Source organism: Nicotiana tomentosiformis, chromosome 11 (assembly GCF_000390325.3).
Source record: "Nicotiana tomentosiformis chromosome 11, ASM39032v3, whole genome shotgun sequence".
Classification (NCBI taxonomy): domain Eukaryota; kingdom Viridiplantae; phylum Streptophyta; class Magnoliopsida; order Solanales; family Solanaceae; genus Nicotiana; species Nicotiana tomentosiformis.
Genome location: NC_090822.1, coordinates 11,709,786 through 11,731,295, shown reverse-complemented (window position 1 = coordinate 11,731,295; position 21,510 = coordinate 11,709,786). Strand labels below are relative to the sequence as shown.

Genomic DNA, 21,510 nt, shown 5'->3' with positions numbered 1-21,510 from the left:
TAACTAATCTTCTGTTAATTTAAATTGTTAATAAATTCTAGATTAGTCCTATTCGAAATTGAGTATGGCAAGACTTCTATCGAAAACACATTACACTTACATTAACTCTATATATATATATATATATATATATATATATATATATATATATATATATATATATATATATATATATATATATATATATATATATTCATGGTGGACAAGAGACAGACTATTTCTTATCTACAAATTCATGAGTGACACTCGACAGACTTTTCTCTCCGGGAAGCGATTCGTAAATTGTTACTGCAACCTTCTCTTTATGCCTTACAATTGATTGTTGTGCGTGATATAATACCTCTAATTAAATCTACTTTAGATGTGTGTTTACCAGAAAAATCGGATAACGTTAGATTTGTGTATGTTTTTAAGGATATGCGATACAATTTGATATATAAATCGTGTAGAGAAATAGAAATATGTGTATTTTTGACTATGAGAATGAAAATAGAGAGCAAAAAGAATGAATAAAATAAAGTAAAACAAGCACAAGAGGATATCTTTCAATATGAGAAGTGATCTTTTGTTACAGTGTATGTTGCTTGCTTACCATCCATGTCCCTCTTATAGTAGAGGGATTCTACTTTTTATACAATAAAAATACGTAGTGGAGAGCCCATGATGTATTGTCTTTTCCTCGATTTTCGCCAAGATTCTCTCCCATAGTGCGGTTGCAACGGCCCTAGTCTGCGAGCTCGATACTAGCTCGAGCTCGGCATTGGATCGAGCCCTCAACCTTGGTCCGAGCTCGATTCTGACTTGGGGTCTCGGTATTCGGGGTGAGTGTTGGTCGGTCCATGCATCTTCGATAATCTCTGATTTACCTCGTAGTTCGATTTGGATATGAGCTTGATAATGATATCGAGCTTGTCATTGATCGGTCTTAGAGCTCGAAGCTCGCCACCCTTACTTCGGACCTTGACCGAGCTTGTCATGTAGATATCCTTTGATCGAAACATTATCGTCTCGACCAGTCCGTACGACTGACTCAAATCGATTTTGACCGTACACAATGTGCTTTTTTTAATCACCTGAGTTATTAGTATCCGCAATCTGATATTTTATTGGGTTGTTGAAGAGTAGTAGTTGAATCTTGAACATGAAATGTTTTATTTTTTGGTAAATAAAATATTTTTATTAACCAACTAGAAGTATTACATAAAAAAAACCTGCATACTATAAATATTTATTGAAATTGGTTTAGTTAAGCTTAAAAAAAATTGACTATGGTTCAAGTGAGATATTTGGCTTCTTAATTTTAGCGAAAAGACATGCTTCTTTCCTTTTATATTTGGTTTTACTGCATGTACTGGAAAAACCTAAGAACATTCCAATAATTAACAATCCTTTGGACGGGATCAAGCCGTAGAAGTTCGGATAGTGCTTTGTACATACTACAGACCAGTAACGGGGTCAGAATTTTGACTAAAGAGTGTCAACAAACACACAGTATATATATAATACCGCTACAAGTTTTATGTTTTACATGCTATATTCCTATGTTCTTTCTATTAAAGTTACATGTAACAATTTCATTAGATAAATTGATTAAATTTGTTTTGGGGTGATCATGTCTAGGCCAAGGGAGTAATTCTAGATTTATTATGCTACTATTTGTATATTTGTTTTAACTGCCACCTATATTTATTACTATAAAATTGCAAATGTCAAATGCGAAGTAATATATATTGAACAATGAAAATATTCTCAAAATGGTAACTAACTTTTATCCTTTCAGAAACTAAGTTATTATGTAAAATAAATAATATTAAATAGTATGGTTCATCAATTCTCTTCTTGGTATTCATGTTGAAGTCGGTTATATGGTTCTCCTTTCTTCATATAATAAAAAGACATAACATAAAGCAAGTTTATATAAGGTTATATATAAGGTTATATATAAGCATATATGAAATTAGTAATATATATGAAAAAAAGCACATATAACCTTAGGCCCGTCTAATAGTTAGCTTAAGTTATTTTATTAAGATTGAGCAGGTTGAACCATATAAACCATATAAAGTTATTTTGGTTATCAATTTTATCCATCTCATCATAATTTTTGGTGATAATAATTTCTTTAATATACGTTCCATATTTCTCCTTCTCTTGATTCTTTGACTAGACCAGAGAAGCCTCATTTTCTTCTTATCCAAACTTGAGGAACTCCCAATTTGAGGTTTTACAAATTTAAAAGTTAAACTCATTGGTTATTCATTTTCTAAATGAATAATATGGTTTTTATCCATATTTGACCCCTTTTTAAAAGATTCATTATCCAACCCATTTTTTAGTGGATAATATAAATGGTTAACTGTTTTCTTTTAACCATTTTGCCACCACTACTTAAGACGATTAAATGGAGAAGAAGTCCTCTATTTTGACACCAAAAAATCTAACAATTTTGGATTAATTTTTTCGGATTGTGATGGATAACTTGTCTCAAACTCTTGGAGTTTGTACTCTCTCCGTTCACTTTTAGTTGTCCACTTTTGACTTTACACTCCTTTTAAAAAAATGAAGTTTGTATTTATAATTTTACGCATAATAATAATAGCATTTCAAAAGATCTTGGGGAATGAGTAATTAGTGATAAAATTAAAACATGAAAAAAAAGAATTTTCTTGATTTTCGAAAATAAACAAGTAAAATTCTGAACTAGTGGATGCTACCAAAGGGAGGAGGGAATAATATTTAGAAGACTTCATTTACTCTTTAGAGTTCTATAAACACCTGGTATTAATAAAGACCTAATAAACTAAGTTAATAACTTAAATAACCTAACTACTCAATTTATTTAAGTATTCGCTTTATTTGTTTTAATTCCTTGACTAAAATTAATCAGGTTACCCGTGGATTCTGGAAGTACAAGAATAACAATAATTCAGTGAGTTTTCACAAGCGGGGTCTGAGGAGGGTAGAGTGTACGCATACCTTACTCCTACTCTCCTACCCGGAGAGTAGAAAGATTGTTTTCGAAAGACCCTCGCCCGTGAATTCTGGAAGTGAACTTTCTATATTTTAGACATGCTAGTATAGGTTAGAGCTAAGTGAAGATTAATACTTTAGCTTTTATTATGAGGTTGTATCAAATTTTGTTTAAATAATAACAATAAAAGATTTTTGTATGAGGGGTAGTTCATTAATTTTAATAATTGTTTGAGAATTGCTAACAAACGATGAGCGGAGGCCTTATATTGAAAGACTACTCTTTATATGAGTTCGAGAAGTATAATTTATAGTTACAGTTAATCGGTTCAATAACAAAATAAAATAGATGGATCGACTAGAAAAATGAAGTAAATTAGTGGAGTAAAATCAGGACTAGCATTCAAATTTTCGAAATTGAATTAGGTAAAAATCCAATTCCAATGTCAAAGTTCTCAAACCAACCTTAATTATAACGGTTAAAAACACAATTAACTAATTTTTTTTTTTCACTCGATATTTGGTATTCGTATTGGGGCCCGATTAAATTCGGATATTCGCCGAAATTTTTTACATTAGGAGTAAAACGCTCACTAACATACGCGACTTCATATATATGGTTCGAATCTGAAATATCTAATTAAGGATGAACACGTAATTATCACTCTATCATGACCCTTGTTGATCATTCTGTCTAAAGTTTACCGAACGACTATCCCCTCATTAAATAAAATCATAATTGAAAAACTATTAGAAAAGATAATATATTGAAATATGTGCCAACAAAGCTTATCCAAATTCAATAGACTTTACATAAAGCCCAAAAAAGAAAAGAAAATATGTTCCTTCTGTTTGTATGTTGGAAACTTCTTGAGACCATTTTGGCCTTTGTCATCGTCATTGTATTTGAATGATTTGAACTTTTTGAAAATTCAGGTGATTTTGTTTTCTTGAGTGTTGACCAAATTGATTAACTAACCACATATAGACAACCATAAAAGTACTAAAAACACTTTGTTGATTTGTTATTAAAAAAAAGGTGCTTTATCCATCTCCGAAAGTTCAGCTGATGCAAAAGAAAAGGTTCATCACATGGGCAGGCTCACGTTTTGGCCATTTCAGGTTTTTGGAAGAATATTCTATCCACATTCCTTCATTTTATCCCCATATATTCACCCCACATTATAAAAAAAATAGACATTGACCGCATAGAGGAAAAAGAACGGGGAAAGCAGGGGTGGGAAAAAGAGTTGGGGGCTAAAAAAGGAGAAGATAGGCAAACCTCATCGGTTCCAGCCCACAATTTTCAAAAAATCCAAAAATATTTTTCTTTACCTCCTCTTTAGAAAGTCTTTCCTTTAGACCACAATTTTCAAAAAATCCAAAAATATTTTCCTTTACTTCCTTCTTTGAAAAGTCTTTCTTTTAGACCCAAACTTTTTAAATATATGAATATATATATATACAAAAACATTTTCCTTTTAATTTCTTCTCAAAATCCAAAAATATTTTCATTCTTCTTTCGAAAATTGAAAAGAAAATTCAAGATTCAAAAATATTTTTTTTTTCTTTAGAAGTACTTCTTTCAAAATAAAATTCTAAAAATCCAAAAATATTTCCTTTCTTGTTTAGAAGTTTTTCTTTTGAAATTCCGAAAAAAAAAACTCAAAAAAAATATTTTCTTTCTTCATTAGAAGTCTTTCTTTTCAAAAATTAAAAAAAAAAATCTAAATCCCAAAATATTTTCTTTCTTATTTATAAGTCTTTCTTTCAGAAATTAGAAAAAAAGAGTTAGTTTATTTTCTTTATTCCTGATCTTCCCGAACTACGCAAGATCTGATTCATGTTCCCACATGATACGTAGGCAACCCACATCAGGTTCGATCGAATGAAAAAAAAAAAAAGGAAAGAAACAAAAAAAAAGAGAAAAGAGAGAAAAAGAAAAAATAAAGAGTTTTAATTCTAACATGCTTGTTGTTTTGAAATAAAAAGCTAGCTAAAAGTGGTCGGAACAAAATATCTGGAACTAAAATGGAGTATTAATTGCATTACGTTAACCTTTTTTTTTTTTCTTTTCTTGCATCACTTTAACAGTTTAACTTAACCAGTTAAAAATTTGATTATCCCCTATCAATTTGCATTCTACTACTTTAAATGCAATTACTCAAGCAAATCTAGAAATTAAATTCGTTTAGTTTGTTTGGATGGTTGTTACACATCATTCCATAATGTATCGAATTGGATTGTATTATAAGTATTGTATTATTTTGATGACTATAATATTTTGATAGACTGTACCGTTTGCTTTTGTTTTATGATGTCATATACCAACAATATGAAGAATAAACTTATAATATTACAAAAAAAAAGTAGGATACGGGATAGAATTATTTTATAAAAATTTAGGGTAAAGGATAAAATATATTTATTAATAATAAGAAAAAGCAAAATAAGAGTAAAACACAAGATAACGACACGATCACATCAAATCGATTGTTGTACAAAGTGACACTTTTACGGCTTGATCCCGTCCAACGGATTGTTAATTATTGGTATGTTCTTAGGTTTTTCCAGTACATGCAGTAAAACCAAATATAAAAGGAAAGAAGCATGTCTTTTCGAGCCAAATATCTCACTTGAACCATAGTCAATTTTTTTAAGCTTAACTAAACCAATTTTAATAAATATTTATAGTATGCAGAGTTTTTTTATGTAATACTTCTAGTTGGTTAATAAAAATATTTTATTTACCAAAAAAAAAAAAACATGTTCAAGATTCAACTACTACTCTTCAACAACCAAACAAAACATCAGATTGCAGATACTAATAACTCAGGTGATTAAAAAAAGCACATTATGTACGGTCAAAATCGATTTGAGTTAGTCGTACGGACTGGTCGAGACGATAATGTTTCGATTAAAGGATATCTGCATGACAAGCTCGGTCAAGGTCCGAAGTAAGGGTGGCGAGCTTCGAGCTCTAAGACCGATCAATGACAAGCTCGATATCATTATCGAGCTCATATCCAAATCGAACTATGAGGTAAAACAGAGATTATCGAAGATGCATAGACCGACCAACACTCACCCCGAATACCGAGACCCCAAGTCAGAATCGAGCTCGGACCAAGGTTGAGGGCTCGATCCAATGCCGAGCTCGAGCCAGTATCGAGCTCGCAGACTAGAGTCGTTGCAACCGCACTATGGGAGAGAATCTTGGCGAAAATCGAGAAAAAGACAATACATCATGGGCTCTCCACTACGTATATTTTATTGTATAAAAAGTAGAATCCATCTACTATAAGAGGGGCATGGATTGTAAGCAAGCAACATACACTGTAAGGAGTATGATGAGATGGATAAAATTGATAACCAAAATTTTACTGGAATCTTATTAAATAGTATGGTTCATCAATTCTCTTCTTGGTATTCATGTTGAAGTCGGTTATATGGTTCTCCTTTCTTTATATAATAAAAAGACATAACAGAAAGCAAGTTTATATGGTTCAACCTGCTCAATCTTATAAAATAACTTAAGCTAACTATTAGACGGGCCTAAGGTTATATGTGCGAGGCACGTACATAGAGACTAGTTATTATAAAAACATGAATACAATGTCAGTTTACAAAAATAGTCTTATAATATTAAGCAAAATAACTCATAATAAAATGACATAACCGAAATTCTAGATATTAGCTTTATAATCCTATTAAGTTTAGGACATAATACTACACGTTTGGAATCCTACATGATTATCTTTAGGAATCCTATTAGTATAATTACTTTCCGGCTGTCTAATTCGTATAAAATTGAACGAGTAAATATCTTTAGTCATGTAATCCTATTATTTTTAAGAGATACTTCTTAAAAAATCATATTACTAATTTAATTTGAAACGTATTATAATGTCCTATTACTAATTTAATTTGAGAATGTATTATATTGTCCAAATCCATTAAGAAAAAATGAAAGCCTATATTATTATAAAAGCGTAAATACAATATTAATATACCAAAATTGCCCTAAAATATTAAATAGAAGAACTCATAGGGAAAGGACATAACTGCAATAACTTATATTTTGGACTAAAATACCTTTTATGCTAATGTTTAATATTTAAGATTTTAAAATTAATAAAATTTATCTATTAAATTCTTGTTAAACATATGTAAAGAGGTTTAATAAATCAATTTCATCATAATCATATGTATTGGCAGTACATTACCACTCCATAATGTCCAATACCAAAAAAAAATATTAAATGGACTGCATAAAGAGTTGAAATTGAGAAAAAAATACCCCCACAATAATATATTTTTATATTATATTTGAATTATTTTCCTACTCAAATAATATATTTTTATCAATTTTTCGTGTAATATTAAAAAATACTCAATTATTAAACAACAACTAAGAAAATATTTAAAAATATATAACTGTGAGAAAGAGAAAAAAAATGGTAGGTAAGAGTGAATACTACTAATGATTATACAGACATAAAGATCTAAAAGTTCAATATTTTACCGTTTGAAAATAAAATTTATGGTGGATAAAATTATAATTAAGATTAAATATTCAAAACAAGAGACGAACTAATATTAAGATCTGAATCAACATAGAATAAATTATTTTTTACGTTAGAAGTAAATAATTAAATCTTTTAATTAATTATTTAGCAAGATAATCCAATTCAATTATTTTTTAAATTCATCATATAAGTAAAATTCTTATTCAAGTTAAAAGAAAATCTTAGGTACATAAATTTATTTCATAAAAAATAGCGTTAGGACACAAAGTTAAAAGATTAATATATTATTAAGAATCAAAATGTTATCCAAGTGTCTCAGGAAACACAATCAAAGCTAAATCCTAAACAAGAATAAGCTTTCATGACTATATTATACAGAGTCGACTTTGCTATAACGAGATTAATCTTTGTAGATACCTATGGTGAAATCGAAATAATATTTCTATGTCACGCATTACTTGCAAATATTATATCAAGACACATGACAGTGTTAGCAATAACAAAAAAGTGGTATACCAACAACAATTTTATTGTGAGGCCACACACTTTATATTTGATATACCTATTCAAACAACTTAAATAATCATCGCAAATATATCAAAGCAGAGCAATGGTGCTAAATTTATAAGGAAAGCAAAATTAATAATATGGGATGAAGCACTTATGGCTAAGTGTCAAACGAAGTTCTAGAGGTATATTGGATATTAATGAACCGTTTGGTAAAATATTAATGGTTTGGGAGGTAATTTGTGTCAAGTATTACTAGTAGTTCCAAAATTGACAAAAGTAGAGAATGTAAAAGCTAGCTTGCCAAAGTTATACTTCTGGCCTCAAATGAAAAAGATTCAATTGACAAGAAATATAAATTAAGAACATATCCAATATTCAGTGTCTTCTTGCTTCGTGTCGAAAACGAATAAGAGCATCCAATAAAAGATGATTTGGTTCTTCCTGAACACTTGGTTATCAATCCTAATAGTAATAGTAGTGCATTTAATAAGAGAAATGTTTCTATCATTAGATTAAAACGCAATTTCTTCGGGGTGTTGAGGAGGCAGTGGCGCGTGTTAGGCCGAATTCAGTCACTTTGATCCAAATCTTGTCTTAAGAAATTCATTTAATATGTATAAATTGTTAATTTAGAATCCAGTAACTTAAAAGTGTTAGAAATTTGAACCTATAAATTTCAAATTTTGGCTCCGTCTTTGGAAGGAAAGGGGTTCAGGGCGTGTTGCAGATTTACTTGTATGACTGAAGTTTGGTGTTTTGATAAATCTACTTTATATTTTATAAGATTGAGCAGGTTGAACAGAAATTATATTTTTTGTATATATATACATTTTGTATGTTATATACAAAAATTATTCAAATTTTATACACTTTTTCGACTATCAAATATCCTAAATAATTAGTTGGGTTGGCGAAGTGAACTTGCCGAAAAATATTTCACGATTTAGAGAATGAAATATTATTTAAGGCTATCAAATAACTTAAAACACAGATAATATGAACAGAAGATAACACAAAATTCGAGAAGATAAACTTTAGATCAATTAACAAGATTCATGTGGAATGACTGAAAGCAGAATCCTTTTTATCTTGAATGTTCACATTTACAATTTAATTTATTCTACGTCCATTGTCAAAATTATATATAAAAAAAACAAATAACTTGTAACTATAGCAATTATACACATTCAAATGGTCAATCTTCTACAAAATAAGAGTATCAAAGTTTGTAGGAAAATGCTAAACCTTTATAAAATATCAAATCAAATTATAGTATTATAATGCATACAGTATTTCTTTTGCAGTAGTGCAACGCATGGGCGACGCTTGAGAGTCCAAATAGCAAGCTACCTTAACGGACTCTCTCCTTTAAAAAATTAAGTTAATATCATGTGAGTCAATATCATGGTGGAAAACAAGTGCAAAAGGAACCCAATTCGACAATAATCTGGTCGAACGACTTGCATTAAAATAAGATCTTTTTTGGTTTAACCATTTGGCAGTCAGAACTCATTGGCTCGTTTAATCCAGAACTTAGCCTGCCTTTTATCTTTCCTTCTATTCTAGGCGAGGAGGGAAATTTAGAATAAATAGCCCCATAAAAAATTATAAACTAGTCAAAGGACAGCCTGCCTTATTCTTCTCCCGTTCGGGACCCCTATTTTCTCGGAGATAGCTTGGTCTGAGCTAGAACATCAGATTCGTGCGCAAGAGCGTATTTCATAGTTGATTCAACAATACCAAATCAACGACAACATTTTAAAAATAAACAAAAATGAAAACTTAACAAGTCAACAGAATTGTAGAATGGAGAAGAAAACCTCATTTATATTCATATCATAAAAAGATTTAACGCTCAGATCAAATTATAAAAAGGTCGAAAGAGAAAAACAATTTCCTCTAACAGACAGCTTGTGAATACACAATGCAAGTTAAATCAAGGCACATAAAAAATTGTACTAGATTTGGCAGGGTGCGCCAGGTCCTTGCAATAGTGCAACGTATGGGCGACGCTTGAGAGCCAAGATAGCAAGCTACCCTAGTGGACTCTCCCACTTAAAAAATAGAATTAATATCATGTGAGTCGATGACTCACATATCAGATATTAAACTGATACGAACAGATACTACACTTGATCTTAGCCAAAAGGCCGAGAAAGGTATGCTTTGAAGCGTTCACGGCCTGCATATTTTGTACCAGTTCTCTCCTTTGAATCGTTCACGGCCGAGAAAGGTACAATGTTCAATTAGAGCCTAGAAGAAGCCAAAGAAGTAGAAAAGAAAAGACTCTTGATCCAAATTTTATATCTTCGGAATCTATAATTTTTCTAGTGGAGGGAGATAGAACTAAAGTCGGTAATCAAATACCTATTTTGTTTAGTATAGAAGAAGATCCTAGAACAAGCAAAGAAGCCATATCTTCAAGAGATGTTGATTTTTGGAAAGAGGTGATCAATGATGAAATGGATTCAATAGTGTCCAACAACACTTGGATTTTAGTTGATTTGCCTGCTGGATCTAAACCTATAGGTTGTAAATGGATATTCAAGAGAAAATATAATACAGACGGTTCTATAAAAACCTTCAAAGCAAGACTACCAATTGCAACAATAACATCTATTAGAGTACTTTTGTCATTGGCATCTATATATGATCTATATGTACATCAAATGGATGTTAGAACTGCTTTCTTAAATGAAAATTTAAGTGAAGAAATTTATATGAAATAACCTGAAGGATTTGTTCTTCCTGGTAATGAATATAAAGTTTGTAAGCTTATAAAGTTTCTTTATGGCTTGAAACAAGCACCAAAACAGTGGCATGAAAAGTTTGATAGTATAATATTTTCAAATGGTTTCGTACATAATCAGGCTGACAAATGTATTTACTCGAAGTTTACAGTAGATTATGGAGTTGTTATTTGTATTTATGTCGACGATGTTGGAAAACGTGTCAGGCTAATAGAAGGAGAAAATATTTAAAAGAGAAAAGCAATAAATTGTACATGACAAGACAAAATTTACGTGGTTCATCAATTTTGCCTACTCCACGACCACACAAAGAATAGCTCTTTATTAATTGAAGAGAGAAAGAAGAAGTTGAGGGATGATTTACAAATGAAAATGCATACCCCTTTTATAGGCATTTGAATGCCCTGCCGAGGTAAGCGCTTATATCATAGGAATGCTGATGTAAGCACTTACATCATAGGAATGTCAATGTAAGTGCTTACATCATAAATTTATCCTCAAACCTATGTTACATCAAGAAAGAAATTAAAAAAAAGATTTGCTATTCTATGGTGGCGCCTTCATGCTATCAGTCTTGAAGGCTAACTGAGGCAGTGCACAGCCTCAGTTTGTCAACACCGACAACTTTGGTCAACATATTTGACGGGTTCTTTGATCCTGGTATCTTCTGCATGGAAAGAGTTTCTTCACTTATCAACTCTCGGATATGATGATACCTTAACTGGATATGCTTCGATCTTGCATGAAACACTGGATTCTTGGCAAGATGAATTGCACTCTGGCTATCGCTGAAAAGCTCACAATTGTCCTGCTCTTTACCTAGCTCTGTAAGAAAATTCTTAAGCCAAATCATCTCCTTTCCAGCTTCTGAGATTTCCATGTACTCTACTTCAGTGGTAGATAGAGCAACACTTTTCTGAAGTCTGGACATCCAGCTAACAGCAGTACCACCCAAGATGAACACGTAGCCTGTGGTACTTTTTCGACTATCCAGATCGCCGCCTAAATTTGCATCAGCAAAACCTTGTAAGATAATATTACTCCTTTTAAAACAAAGTGCCATACCTGAGGTGCCTTTGAGATATCGCAATATCCATTTTACACCTTCCCAATGCTCATTTTCTGGATTTGACATGTATCTACTGATAAATCCAACTGCAGGGGCTATGTCAGGTCTAGTGCAAACCATAGCATACATCAAACTTCCTACTGCTAAAGCATATGGAACTTTGGACATGTACTTCCTTTTTTCATTTGTCTTAGGTGATTGGCCCTTTGACAGATTAAGATGGCTTCCGAGTGGAGTGCTTTTGGTCTTTGCATCATGAAGACTGAACCTGCTTAGCACCTTTTGTATGTACTTTTCTTGAGACAATTTTAAGGTTCCTTCAGACATATTTTTACTAATCCTCATCCTAAGCATTTGCTTAGCTGGTCCTAAGTCTTTCATTTTAAACTCCTCCGCCAATTGTTGCTTAACCCTGTTGATCTCATTTATGCTAAATCCTGCAATTAGCATATCATCAACGTACAACAGTAAATGATATAGGATTTATCAAGATTTTTGATATAATAACAATGGTCCATCTCACATCGTGTGAAACCATTATTATGCATGAATCCATCAAATTTCTTGTACTATTATCGGGGTGCTTGTTTCAAACCATACAAACTCTTCTGCAACTTACACACAAGGTTTGTTTACCAGAAACTTGAAAACCTTTAGGTTGCTTCATGTAGATGTCTTCTTCAAGGTCACCATGCAAGAAAGCAATTTTAACATCTAGCTACTCCAAATGCAAATTTTCTGCAGCTACGATACTTAGCACCAACCTGATAGTAGTTAATTTGACTACAGGAGAGAAGATCTTGGTGTAGTCAATCCCTTCCTTCTGCTGAAAGCCTTTTACTATTAATCGTGCTTTGTATCTCGTCTTACCATCATGATCTTCCTTGACCCTGTACACCCACTTGCTTTGCAATGCCTTCTTTCCTTTTGGTAACTCTGTAAGTATCCATGTTTTATTCTTTTGAAGAGAATTCATCTCTTCTTTCATGGCTAGCTTCCACTTATCAGAGCTTATCACCTGCATTGCTTCAACAAAATGCTTTGGTTCTCCAGCATCAGTCAGAAGTAAATAGTGGAGAGAGAGAGTTAACCTATCTGGAGCATTCGTGACTCTTTTAGATCTCCTCAAAGTAGGTTCAGGATTAACTGATCCCGAATTTGATTCAAGTCCTGACTCCAAAAATGGTTCTCCATCTATTTCTATCTCTGATTCTGGTTCTGATTCTGATTCTGATCCAGATTCGGCTTCTGGTTCGGTATCTTCAATTTCAGATCCAGTTGTAGTCTCTCTAGCCCCTTTATTTTCTGATATTTCTTCTAACTAAACTGTTTTAGATGTCCGTCTTCTGGTGCTGGTTGGTTCTACTTCGAGCTTGTCTTTGTACATCACATTTTCATTAAATGTGACATTCATGTGTCTTAGGATCTTTCTATTCTGATCATCCCAAAATTGATAACCAAAATTATCATCACCATAGCCAATAAAGAAACATTTCTTGGCCTTAGGATCAAGCTTATCTTTATCATTAGAGTTTACATGCACATAAGCAACACACCCAAAAAATTTCAGATATGAGAGAGTTACCTCCTTTCATGTCCATACCTCTACAGAAATTTCAAAATCCAGTGGTATAGAGGGTCCCATGTTTATGAGGTAAGCTTCCGTGTTAATAGCCTCAACCCAAAAATACTTCGGCAATCCAAAATGTATTCTCATACTTCTGGCTCGTTCATTCAGGGTTATGTTTTTCAACTTCAGCTTTCCATCTTTTAAAGGTAACAAACACATGAGATTTATTTTTCAGAAAATAAACCCATACCTTTCTTGTGGAATCATCAACGAAGGTTACAAGTGCTGGTCCCCACACATCTGTATGCACTAGTTCCAGCTTCTCTTTCTTTGGCGTCCTTCCCACCTTTGAGAAACTAACTCTCTTCTGTTTCCCGTAAATGCAATCTTCGCACAAACCTAATTCAACTTGCTTTAGGTTTGGCAACTTTTCTTTGGATGCCAACAACTTCATTCCCTTCTCACTCATATGCCCGAGCCTTCGGTGCCACAATGTTGTATCACGACCATGATCAATTGTTGCTATAATATCTCTCTGTATTGCAGTTGCACACAATGTTCCCTTCTTAAAGCCTCGTGCCACAGTCAAATTTCCTTTAGTTATCTTCCACGATCCGTTACCGAATATTGTTGTATATCCTTCACTGTCAATCTGACCCATAGATATCAGATTTTTCTTGAGGTTAGGAACATGTCAGACATTTTGCAATTTTCATAGCGTGCCTTGTGAAGCCTTTATATGAACTTCACATTTCGCGACAATGTCTAGAGGTTCGCCGTCTGCTAGATAAACCATCCCAAATTTTCCAGCAATATAATTATGCGATAATTCTTTGCATGATGTAGAGTGAAATGATGCACTTAAGTCGAGAATCCAAGATTCGACTGGACTGTCTATAAAACAAATTAGTACATCACCAACTTGTTCAGCAATTGCATTTGCTGAATTATCATCACTGACTATTGTAGTGACCCTTTTTATCGCAATTCCAACACATAATGTCTTTGCGATTTTTGAATTTTCCTCTTCTCCTTGACTTTGATCTGCCACGACCATGACTTTGTCCTCTTTGGCTGTTTCTCCCCCTGCTTTCGGTATTCAAAGCAAATCCTGGGGAATCACTTGATTCTCTCTGGCAAATATCTTCACTTAGAAGCAAGTCTCTAATATCATCCAATTTGAGTTTGGTACTTCCCGATGAACTGCTAACTGCAATTACTATTGCAGACCAACTTTCCGATAAAGATTATAGTAGAATCAATGCCCTGATTTCATTATCGAATATTATATTGACAGAACTCAACTGAGTTAATATTACATTAAACTCATTGATATGTTCCGTGACAGATCCACCTTTTTTCATCTTTAAGTTGAACAATCGACGCATCAAATAGACATTATTTGAAGTAGATGGCTTCTCGTACATATTTGATAATGCCTTCATCAAGCATGCAGTGGTCTTCTCGTTAATGATGTTAAACGTCTCATTTCGTGTTAGCGTCAAACGAATCGCACGAAGAGCTTGGCGATCTAATAGATCCCAATCCGCTTTGGCCATATTCTCTGGTTTTACCTCGGTTAGAGGTAAGTGTAATCTTTTCTGGTACAAATAATCCTCTATTTGTATTTTTTAGAATTCAAAATATTTACCATTGAACTTGTCAATATTAACATTCCCTTCTTCCGATGCTATTTTTCACAAAAATAATTTATGTGAATAATAACGATGATCAATAATGTCGCACTATTCTTGTGAATAGTACCTGCACTGATAACGTACTTTTTTACCAGAATTACATTGTCTGTGCTCTGATACCAGTTGTTGGGAAACGTGTCAGGCTAACGGTAAAGTTATATTTTGTGATGGTCACGGGTTCGAGCCGTAGAATCAGCTACTGATACTTGCATCAGGGTAGGTTGTCTGCATCACACCCATTAAGGTGCGGTTCTTCCACATACCCTGCCTATATCACACTCCCCATGAGATGCGACCCTTCCCGAGACCCTGCATGAAAGATGCATCGTGCATCGGGATGACCTTTATATTGAAAGAATAAAATACATGAGCTACTTTGAGCTATGTTCAACTGGTTCTCAAATTCTCCTTTGAGAAGGTTCATCTTAGCCATAGTCTGATAGCAACAAGAAAACACCACGAAGTAGCTTGACATGATAATAGCTAGCTAAAACCATAATTCAAATAAATAGGCCAGCTAATGATAGAAGTACCAAGCCAAAATGCATTATCAATAGCTTTAGTTTGCAAGAGAAACTCATAATAAGTGGAAGCTATAAGGTGTGATGAAGTATAATTTGACCCGAAATATGAAAGAATTATTTCTAGGAGAAAAGTCCTAAACTTTTAAGCATCAGCAACATGTTCCTTAAAATAAACTTATTTAAAACTGGGATATCCTTTTCTTTACATCAGAATACTGGCATATGCAGAGATATCGCACATAGCCTCTCCACCTTCATAAGGTAGAGGTAAGGTTTGCGTATACATTACCCTCCCCAAGCCCCACTTGTGGGATTCCACTGGGTTTGTTGTTGTAGTTGTTGCAGAGATATCGCACAGAGTCACAGACCATTAAGCAAATTCAACTTTCCTCACTGGAGTTGTAAAGGTGGATTCAGATATCATTCTAATATCATATCCTATCATAGCTGCATGATAACTCAATTTTCATATGAAATTGAAGCATACAAAGTGCTCTTGAGGACAAAGAGTAGATCGTGGATAGGATTTCTGGATATACTCTATCTGACAAGTTTCAACGTTCTAACTAGAAAAGAACTGTGAGAGAGAATGCAAATAGCAAACAAGAGCAGTATGATATATTGGAAAGTTGATTCCAATAATTAGAAGGGACTTTAACAACAAGATAAACTACTTGATAATGTAGCATGTATAGTGCTAAAAATGAGAAATATTCCTGGTATACCTTTTTCTTCACTTCAACTCGAGCTTTCAGCATCACGCCATATTAGCCAGTACATGACACTTCTACATTGGTTCTTGGAACATAAAATAACGCTGCTAAGCGCATCTTCTCACACTTTTTCTTCATGATTTGGTGGTTGGTTAATCCCATAGTACAACTTATTAGGTTAATATAACTGACTTGGTCGCCTTTCTTCAAAACTTACATGAACAAATGGTTCAAATCATATTCGTCAATCCCTAGTTACGCCAAGGCTCCCCTTCAATGCATCTCTTTGATTTCTCTAAATCATCTCTTGCATTAGAGGCAATAAATTGTCTTTAAGCAAGATGTAAATCTCCTCCTTCTCGGGGTGAGACTTGTCTCCCACAAAAAATATGTGATTTTTCCCATTGACTTCTATTTCACTAATACCGGGTACTTTCTTCACATTTCTCTCCTTCATTTTCTTTCTTACTTGCGCAAAATCACCCCATCTCCCAGAAGCAGCATAAGCATTTGCCATTAGTACATAAGCTCCTGAGTTACCTGGTTCGCGCTCTACTATTTCATCACAGATTTGGTTCGCTACTCCAACATCTCCGTACAACTTGCAAGCGCCGAGTAAAGCCCCTAGAACAGCACCATCACATTCCTCCGGAGGTATCTGGTGCACCACCTTCATAGCCTCATCAACTAACTTACCACGACCTAAAATGTCGACAAGGCAACAATAATGCTCAGCCCTCGGTTTTAAACCATAGGCGTGTCTCATAGACTCGAAAAACTTTCGACCTTTCTTAACAAGACCGGCATGACTACAAGCTGACAAAAGTCCCACAAAAGTGATCTCATCTGGCTTGTTACCGGACCTTAGCATTTGCGCGAAGGCTTGTAATGCTTGGTTTCCAAGACCATGATTAGCATATGCCAGTATCATTGCAGTCCATGAAACAACATCCTTTACTTTGAGATTCTCAAAAGTGATCAATGATGAGTTTATATCTCCACATCTGGAGTACATGGTGACGAGAGCATTATTAAGCGAAGTGTCTTGGTCAAATCCTAGCAGTAAAACAAGAACATGTGCTTGCAATAACTCCAAGATGCCCACACACGAGGTCACTACACTGGTAAGAGTAGTCTGATTAGGCCTTAAGCCCGACCGAAGCATGAGAATGAAACACTTCAATGCTTCACCCTCAAGGCCACTTTTTGCGTACCCGTCAATCATTACATTCCAACTTACAATATCTTTATTAGGCATCAAATCAAAAAGTTCATTGGCCGTAGACACTAGACCTTCATCAACATAGGCCGTTATCATAGCGTTCCACGCAGCTGGATCCTTATTTGGCATTTGATCAAAGTACTCTCTTGCCAATTCTATCAACCCATTTCTTGCAAGACCAGTAACGATAGTTGTCCAAGAAACTGCATTTTTCCATGGCATTGCGTTAAATAGTTCCAAAGCTTTGTTCACCCTGTTATCATGTAAACAACCTTGAATCATAACATTCCAAGAATATAAATTACGTTCAGGCATCTTATCAAAGAGCTCAAGAGCTTGATCCACCTGACTATCTTCAACATAAGCCTTGATCATCGCCGTCCAAACAATGACATTTTTCTGAGGAATCTGATCAAAAATACGTCGTGCCTCAGTAATCAAACCATTTTGAGCAAAGCCCACCATTGCTGTAGTCCAGGTAACCACATTTTTCTCAGGCATTTCTTGAAGCAACTTTCGAGCTTCATCCACTCTACGGTTCTGAAAATACCCAGAAATCAAACTGGTCCACGCATAAACGTTTCTATCAGGCATTCGCTCAAAGATTCTTCGAGCCTCATCGAGTCTGCCAACTTTAGCATATGCATGAACCATAGCAGAATCAGACACTACATTTCTCTCAGGCATGGAATAAAACAACCTCTCAGCTTTAGGAAGATCCTTATGTTTTAAATAAACAGTAATCATTGAAGCATAAGAAACAACATCTCTTCGAGGCATTTCGTCGAACACCTTCCTAGCTTCTATAACTTTGCCTTGACGGCCTAATGTCATAATCATTTTGTTAAAGCTACAAATGGACTGTCTTGTGGTAGATTCTAAGTGGGGTTTTGACTGTATATGTTTTTGAATAGGTGATTTTGGTTTTGAATATGTTCTTGAAAGGAATGGACGCCTCAAAATGCGGCCATAATCATTATTCAGCAAATAATGTGAACTCCAAACTATAAAAGAGTGGCTTAATTTAATCAAACTTCTGGTTTTATACATGATTCTTTGTTGATAATCTCATTCACCCTCATTTTAAGACTATTTCATCTTAAAAACAAAAAAAAACTCAACAAGATATAACACTTATGCAATAACGCTCTCCTGGGATTTCAGTAGCGACAAGAGTTTGCTTTGCTGACCTTAAACTGAAACTAAAACTGGAACGGACCACAAAATTTGAACTGAGGATTGGATAGGGGCCGCGCGAACGCAGGCCCCCACTACCACAAATTATGACGTAGGCTCGACCACTTGGGCCGACCTTAGGCTAGCACCCCTCCAAAGTGCAATGGAGGTCACAAGCCTAGGCCATGAGTCTTTTTGATCGCCCATTGACCCCGTCCAGGTAAGTATGTTTCTTTGTCAGATCAGCTCATATTTTATTCTACAGCATTTGTTCATTCTCTGTTTGTATTGGCCGGTGTGGGATTAATCAACTAATGAAGAAAGAGAAAACACTCTCTTTTACATTTACAAGATCTTTTTTCTAAGTATGTCTTCTCAACCCTTAAATAGACAGTTTCTCATTTGGCTAGAAAAGTGCACAATGGCACCAATAAAATTCTGAAGCTCAAACTTTCAAGTAGAGAATTCCATGAGAAGTACTAATCAGAAATGCGGATCATAGAATTATAATGTGAAATTATATTTCATATGATCATGACAGGGTAGAGGAGGGTAAGTAATAAAGTATAAATACACAAGCCATTATATGTCAATCTTCATCGTTTGAGCTAGCTTTTGAGATTGAGATAAGTCGAAGGATTGAACGACAAAATTTGATCAATGATATCAATTCTTTTCCTTGGCGAGCAATACGATAGTCGCCCGACTAAAACAGGGAGATAAATATTGCCTTGTCTATAAATACGTCCATATTCGAAAGCAAGAATCTTTCTTCGTATTCATTTAAATGAATAGAGAATATTACTTGAGTCAGTAACATTTACTAATAAAGCAATACAAATCAAGGCCAGATATCACATATCAGATAAACTCTCCCCTTAAAAAATTAAGTTAATATCGTGTGAGTCGATGACTCACATATCAGATATTAAACTGATAAGAACAGATACTACACTTGATCTTAGCCAAAAGGCCGAGAAAGGTATGCTTTATCTTGTACACGGCCTTCCGCTTTTATATCAGTCCTCTCCTTTCTGGCTTTTGTTAGCTCTCGATGTGGGATTTCCTTCAGATTGGAGAATTTTATGTTTCATATATGCGCCTTCAGATTCGTGCCGCGTAGGGCCCCATTCGGGGGAAACGCTCCGTATCAAGGATTTTTCCATACGCAAGACTCGAACTCGAGATCTCTGGTTAAGGGAAGAGCGGTCTCATCCACCGCACTACATCCTTTGGTAAAAACCTAACATTTGCAATAACATACACATGGTTTAACAATACAAGTCTATATCTATATTATTATAAAAGTACGAATGTTCTACGCTAAATGTTGGACGACAAAAATATCATTCAAATATTGATCGACTTTTATGTCCTTAAATATTTAATTATTTAATTATTCATTCAAGCAATAATTCTATATTGGATAAAATTGTAATATCCAATAGTGGACTTTGAAATTAACTAATCTTCTGTTAATTTAAATTGTTAATAAATTCTAGATTAGTCCTATTCGAAATTGAGTATGGCAAGACTTCTATCGAAAACACATTACACTTACATTAACTCTATATATATATATATATATATATATATATATATATATATATATATATATATATATTCATGGTGGACAAGAGACAGACTATTTCTTATCTACAAATTCATGAGAGACACTCGACAGACTTTTCTCTCCGGGAAGCGATTCGTAAATTGTTACTGCAACCTTCTCTTTATGCCTTACAATTGATTGTTGTGCGTGATATAATACCTCTAATTAAATCTACTTTAGATGTGTGTTTACCAGAAAAATCGGATAACGTTAGATTTGTGTATGTTTTTAAGGATATGCGATACAATTTGATATATAAATCGTGTAGAGAAATAGAAATATGTGTATTTTTGACTATGAGAATGAAAATAGAGAGCAAAAAGAATGAATAAAATAAAGTAAAACAAGCACAAGAGGATATCTTTCAATATGAGAAGTGATCTTTTGTTACAGTGTATGTTGCTTGCTTACCATCCATGTCCCTCTTATAGTAGAGGGATTCTACTTTTTATACAATAAAAATACGTAGTGGAGAGCCCATGATGTATTGTCTTTTCCTCGATTTTCGCCAAGATTCTCTCCCATAGTGCGGTTGCAACGGCCCTAGTCTGCGAGCTCGATACTAGCTCGAGCTCGGCATTGGATCGAGCCCTCAACCTTGGTCCGAGCTCGATTCTGACTTGGGGTCTCGGTATTCGGGGTGAGTGTTGGTCGGTCCATGCATCTTCGATAATCTCTGATTTACCTCGTAGTTCGATTTGGATATGAGCTTGATAATGATATCGAGCTTGTCATTGATCGGTCTTAGAGCTCGAAGCTCGCCACCCTTACATCGGACCTTGACCGAGCTTGTCATATAGATATCCTTTGATCGAAACATTATCGTCTCGACCAGTCCGTACGACTGACTCAAATCGATTTTGACCGTACACAATGTGCTTTTTTTAATCACCTGAGTTATTAGTATCCGCAATTTGATATTTTATTGGGTTGTTGAAGAGTAGTAGTTGAATCTTGAACATGAAATGTTTTATTTTTTGGTAAATAAAATATTTTTATTAACCAACTAGAAGTATTACATAAAAAAAACCTGCATACTATAAATATTTATTGAAATTGGTTTAGTTAAGCTTAAAAAAAATTGACTATGGTTCAACTGAGATATTTGGCTTCTTAATTTTAGCGAAAAGACATGCTTCTTTCCTTTTATATTTGGTTTTACTGCATG

At 34.0% G+C, this 21,510-nt stretch overlaps 1 protein-coding gene and 3 non-coding genes across 4 annotated transcripts; all 4 read right to left on the bottom strand.

Moving 5' to 3' along the window:
- Positions 1-9,976: 9,976 nt before the first annotated feature.
- LOC138902161 (U2 spliceosomal RNA) lies at positions 9,977-10,172 on the bottom strand. The gene has a single exon (XR_011412489.1). It is a non-coding gene; the product is annotated as a U2 spliceosomal RNA (small nuclear RNA).
- A 5,453-nt stretch (positions 10,173-15,625) lies between these two features.
- Positions 15,626-19,819, bottom strand: LOC104096177 (pentatricopeptide repeat-containing protein At4g02750-like). The gene has a single exon (XM_070188492.1). The coding sequence runs from the start codon at positions 18,602-18,604 to the stop codon at positions 16,628-16,630; it is 1,977 nt and encodes a 658-aa protein (XP_070044593.1). The 5' UTR covers positions 18,605-19,819; the 3' UTR covers positions 15,626-16,627.
- Positions 18,798-18,958, bottom strand: LOC117275014 (U1 spliceosomal RNA). Its single transcript, XR_004505172.2, has one exon. It is a non-coding gene; the product is annotated as a U1 spliceosomal RNA (small nuclear RNA).
- Positions 19,526-19,716, bottom strand: LOC138902162 (U2 spliceosomal RNA). Its single transcript, XR_011412491.1, has one exon. It is a non-coding gene; the product is annotated as a U2 spliceosomal RNA (small nuclear RNA).
- Positions 19,820-21,510: the final 1,691 nt, after the last annotated feature.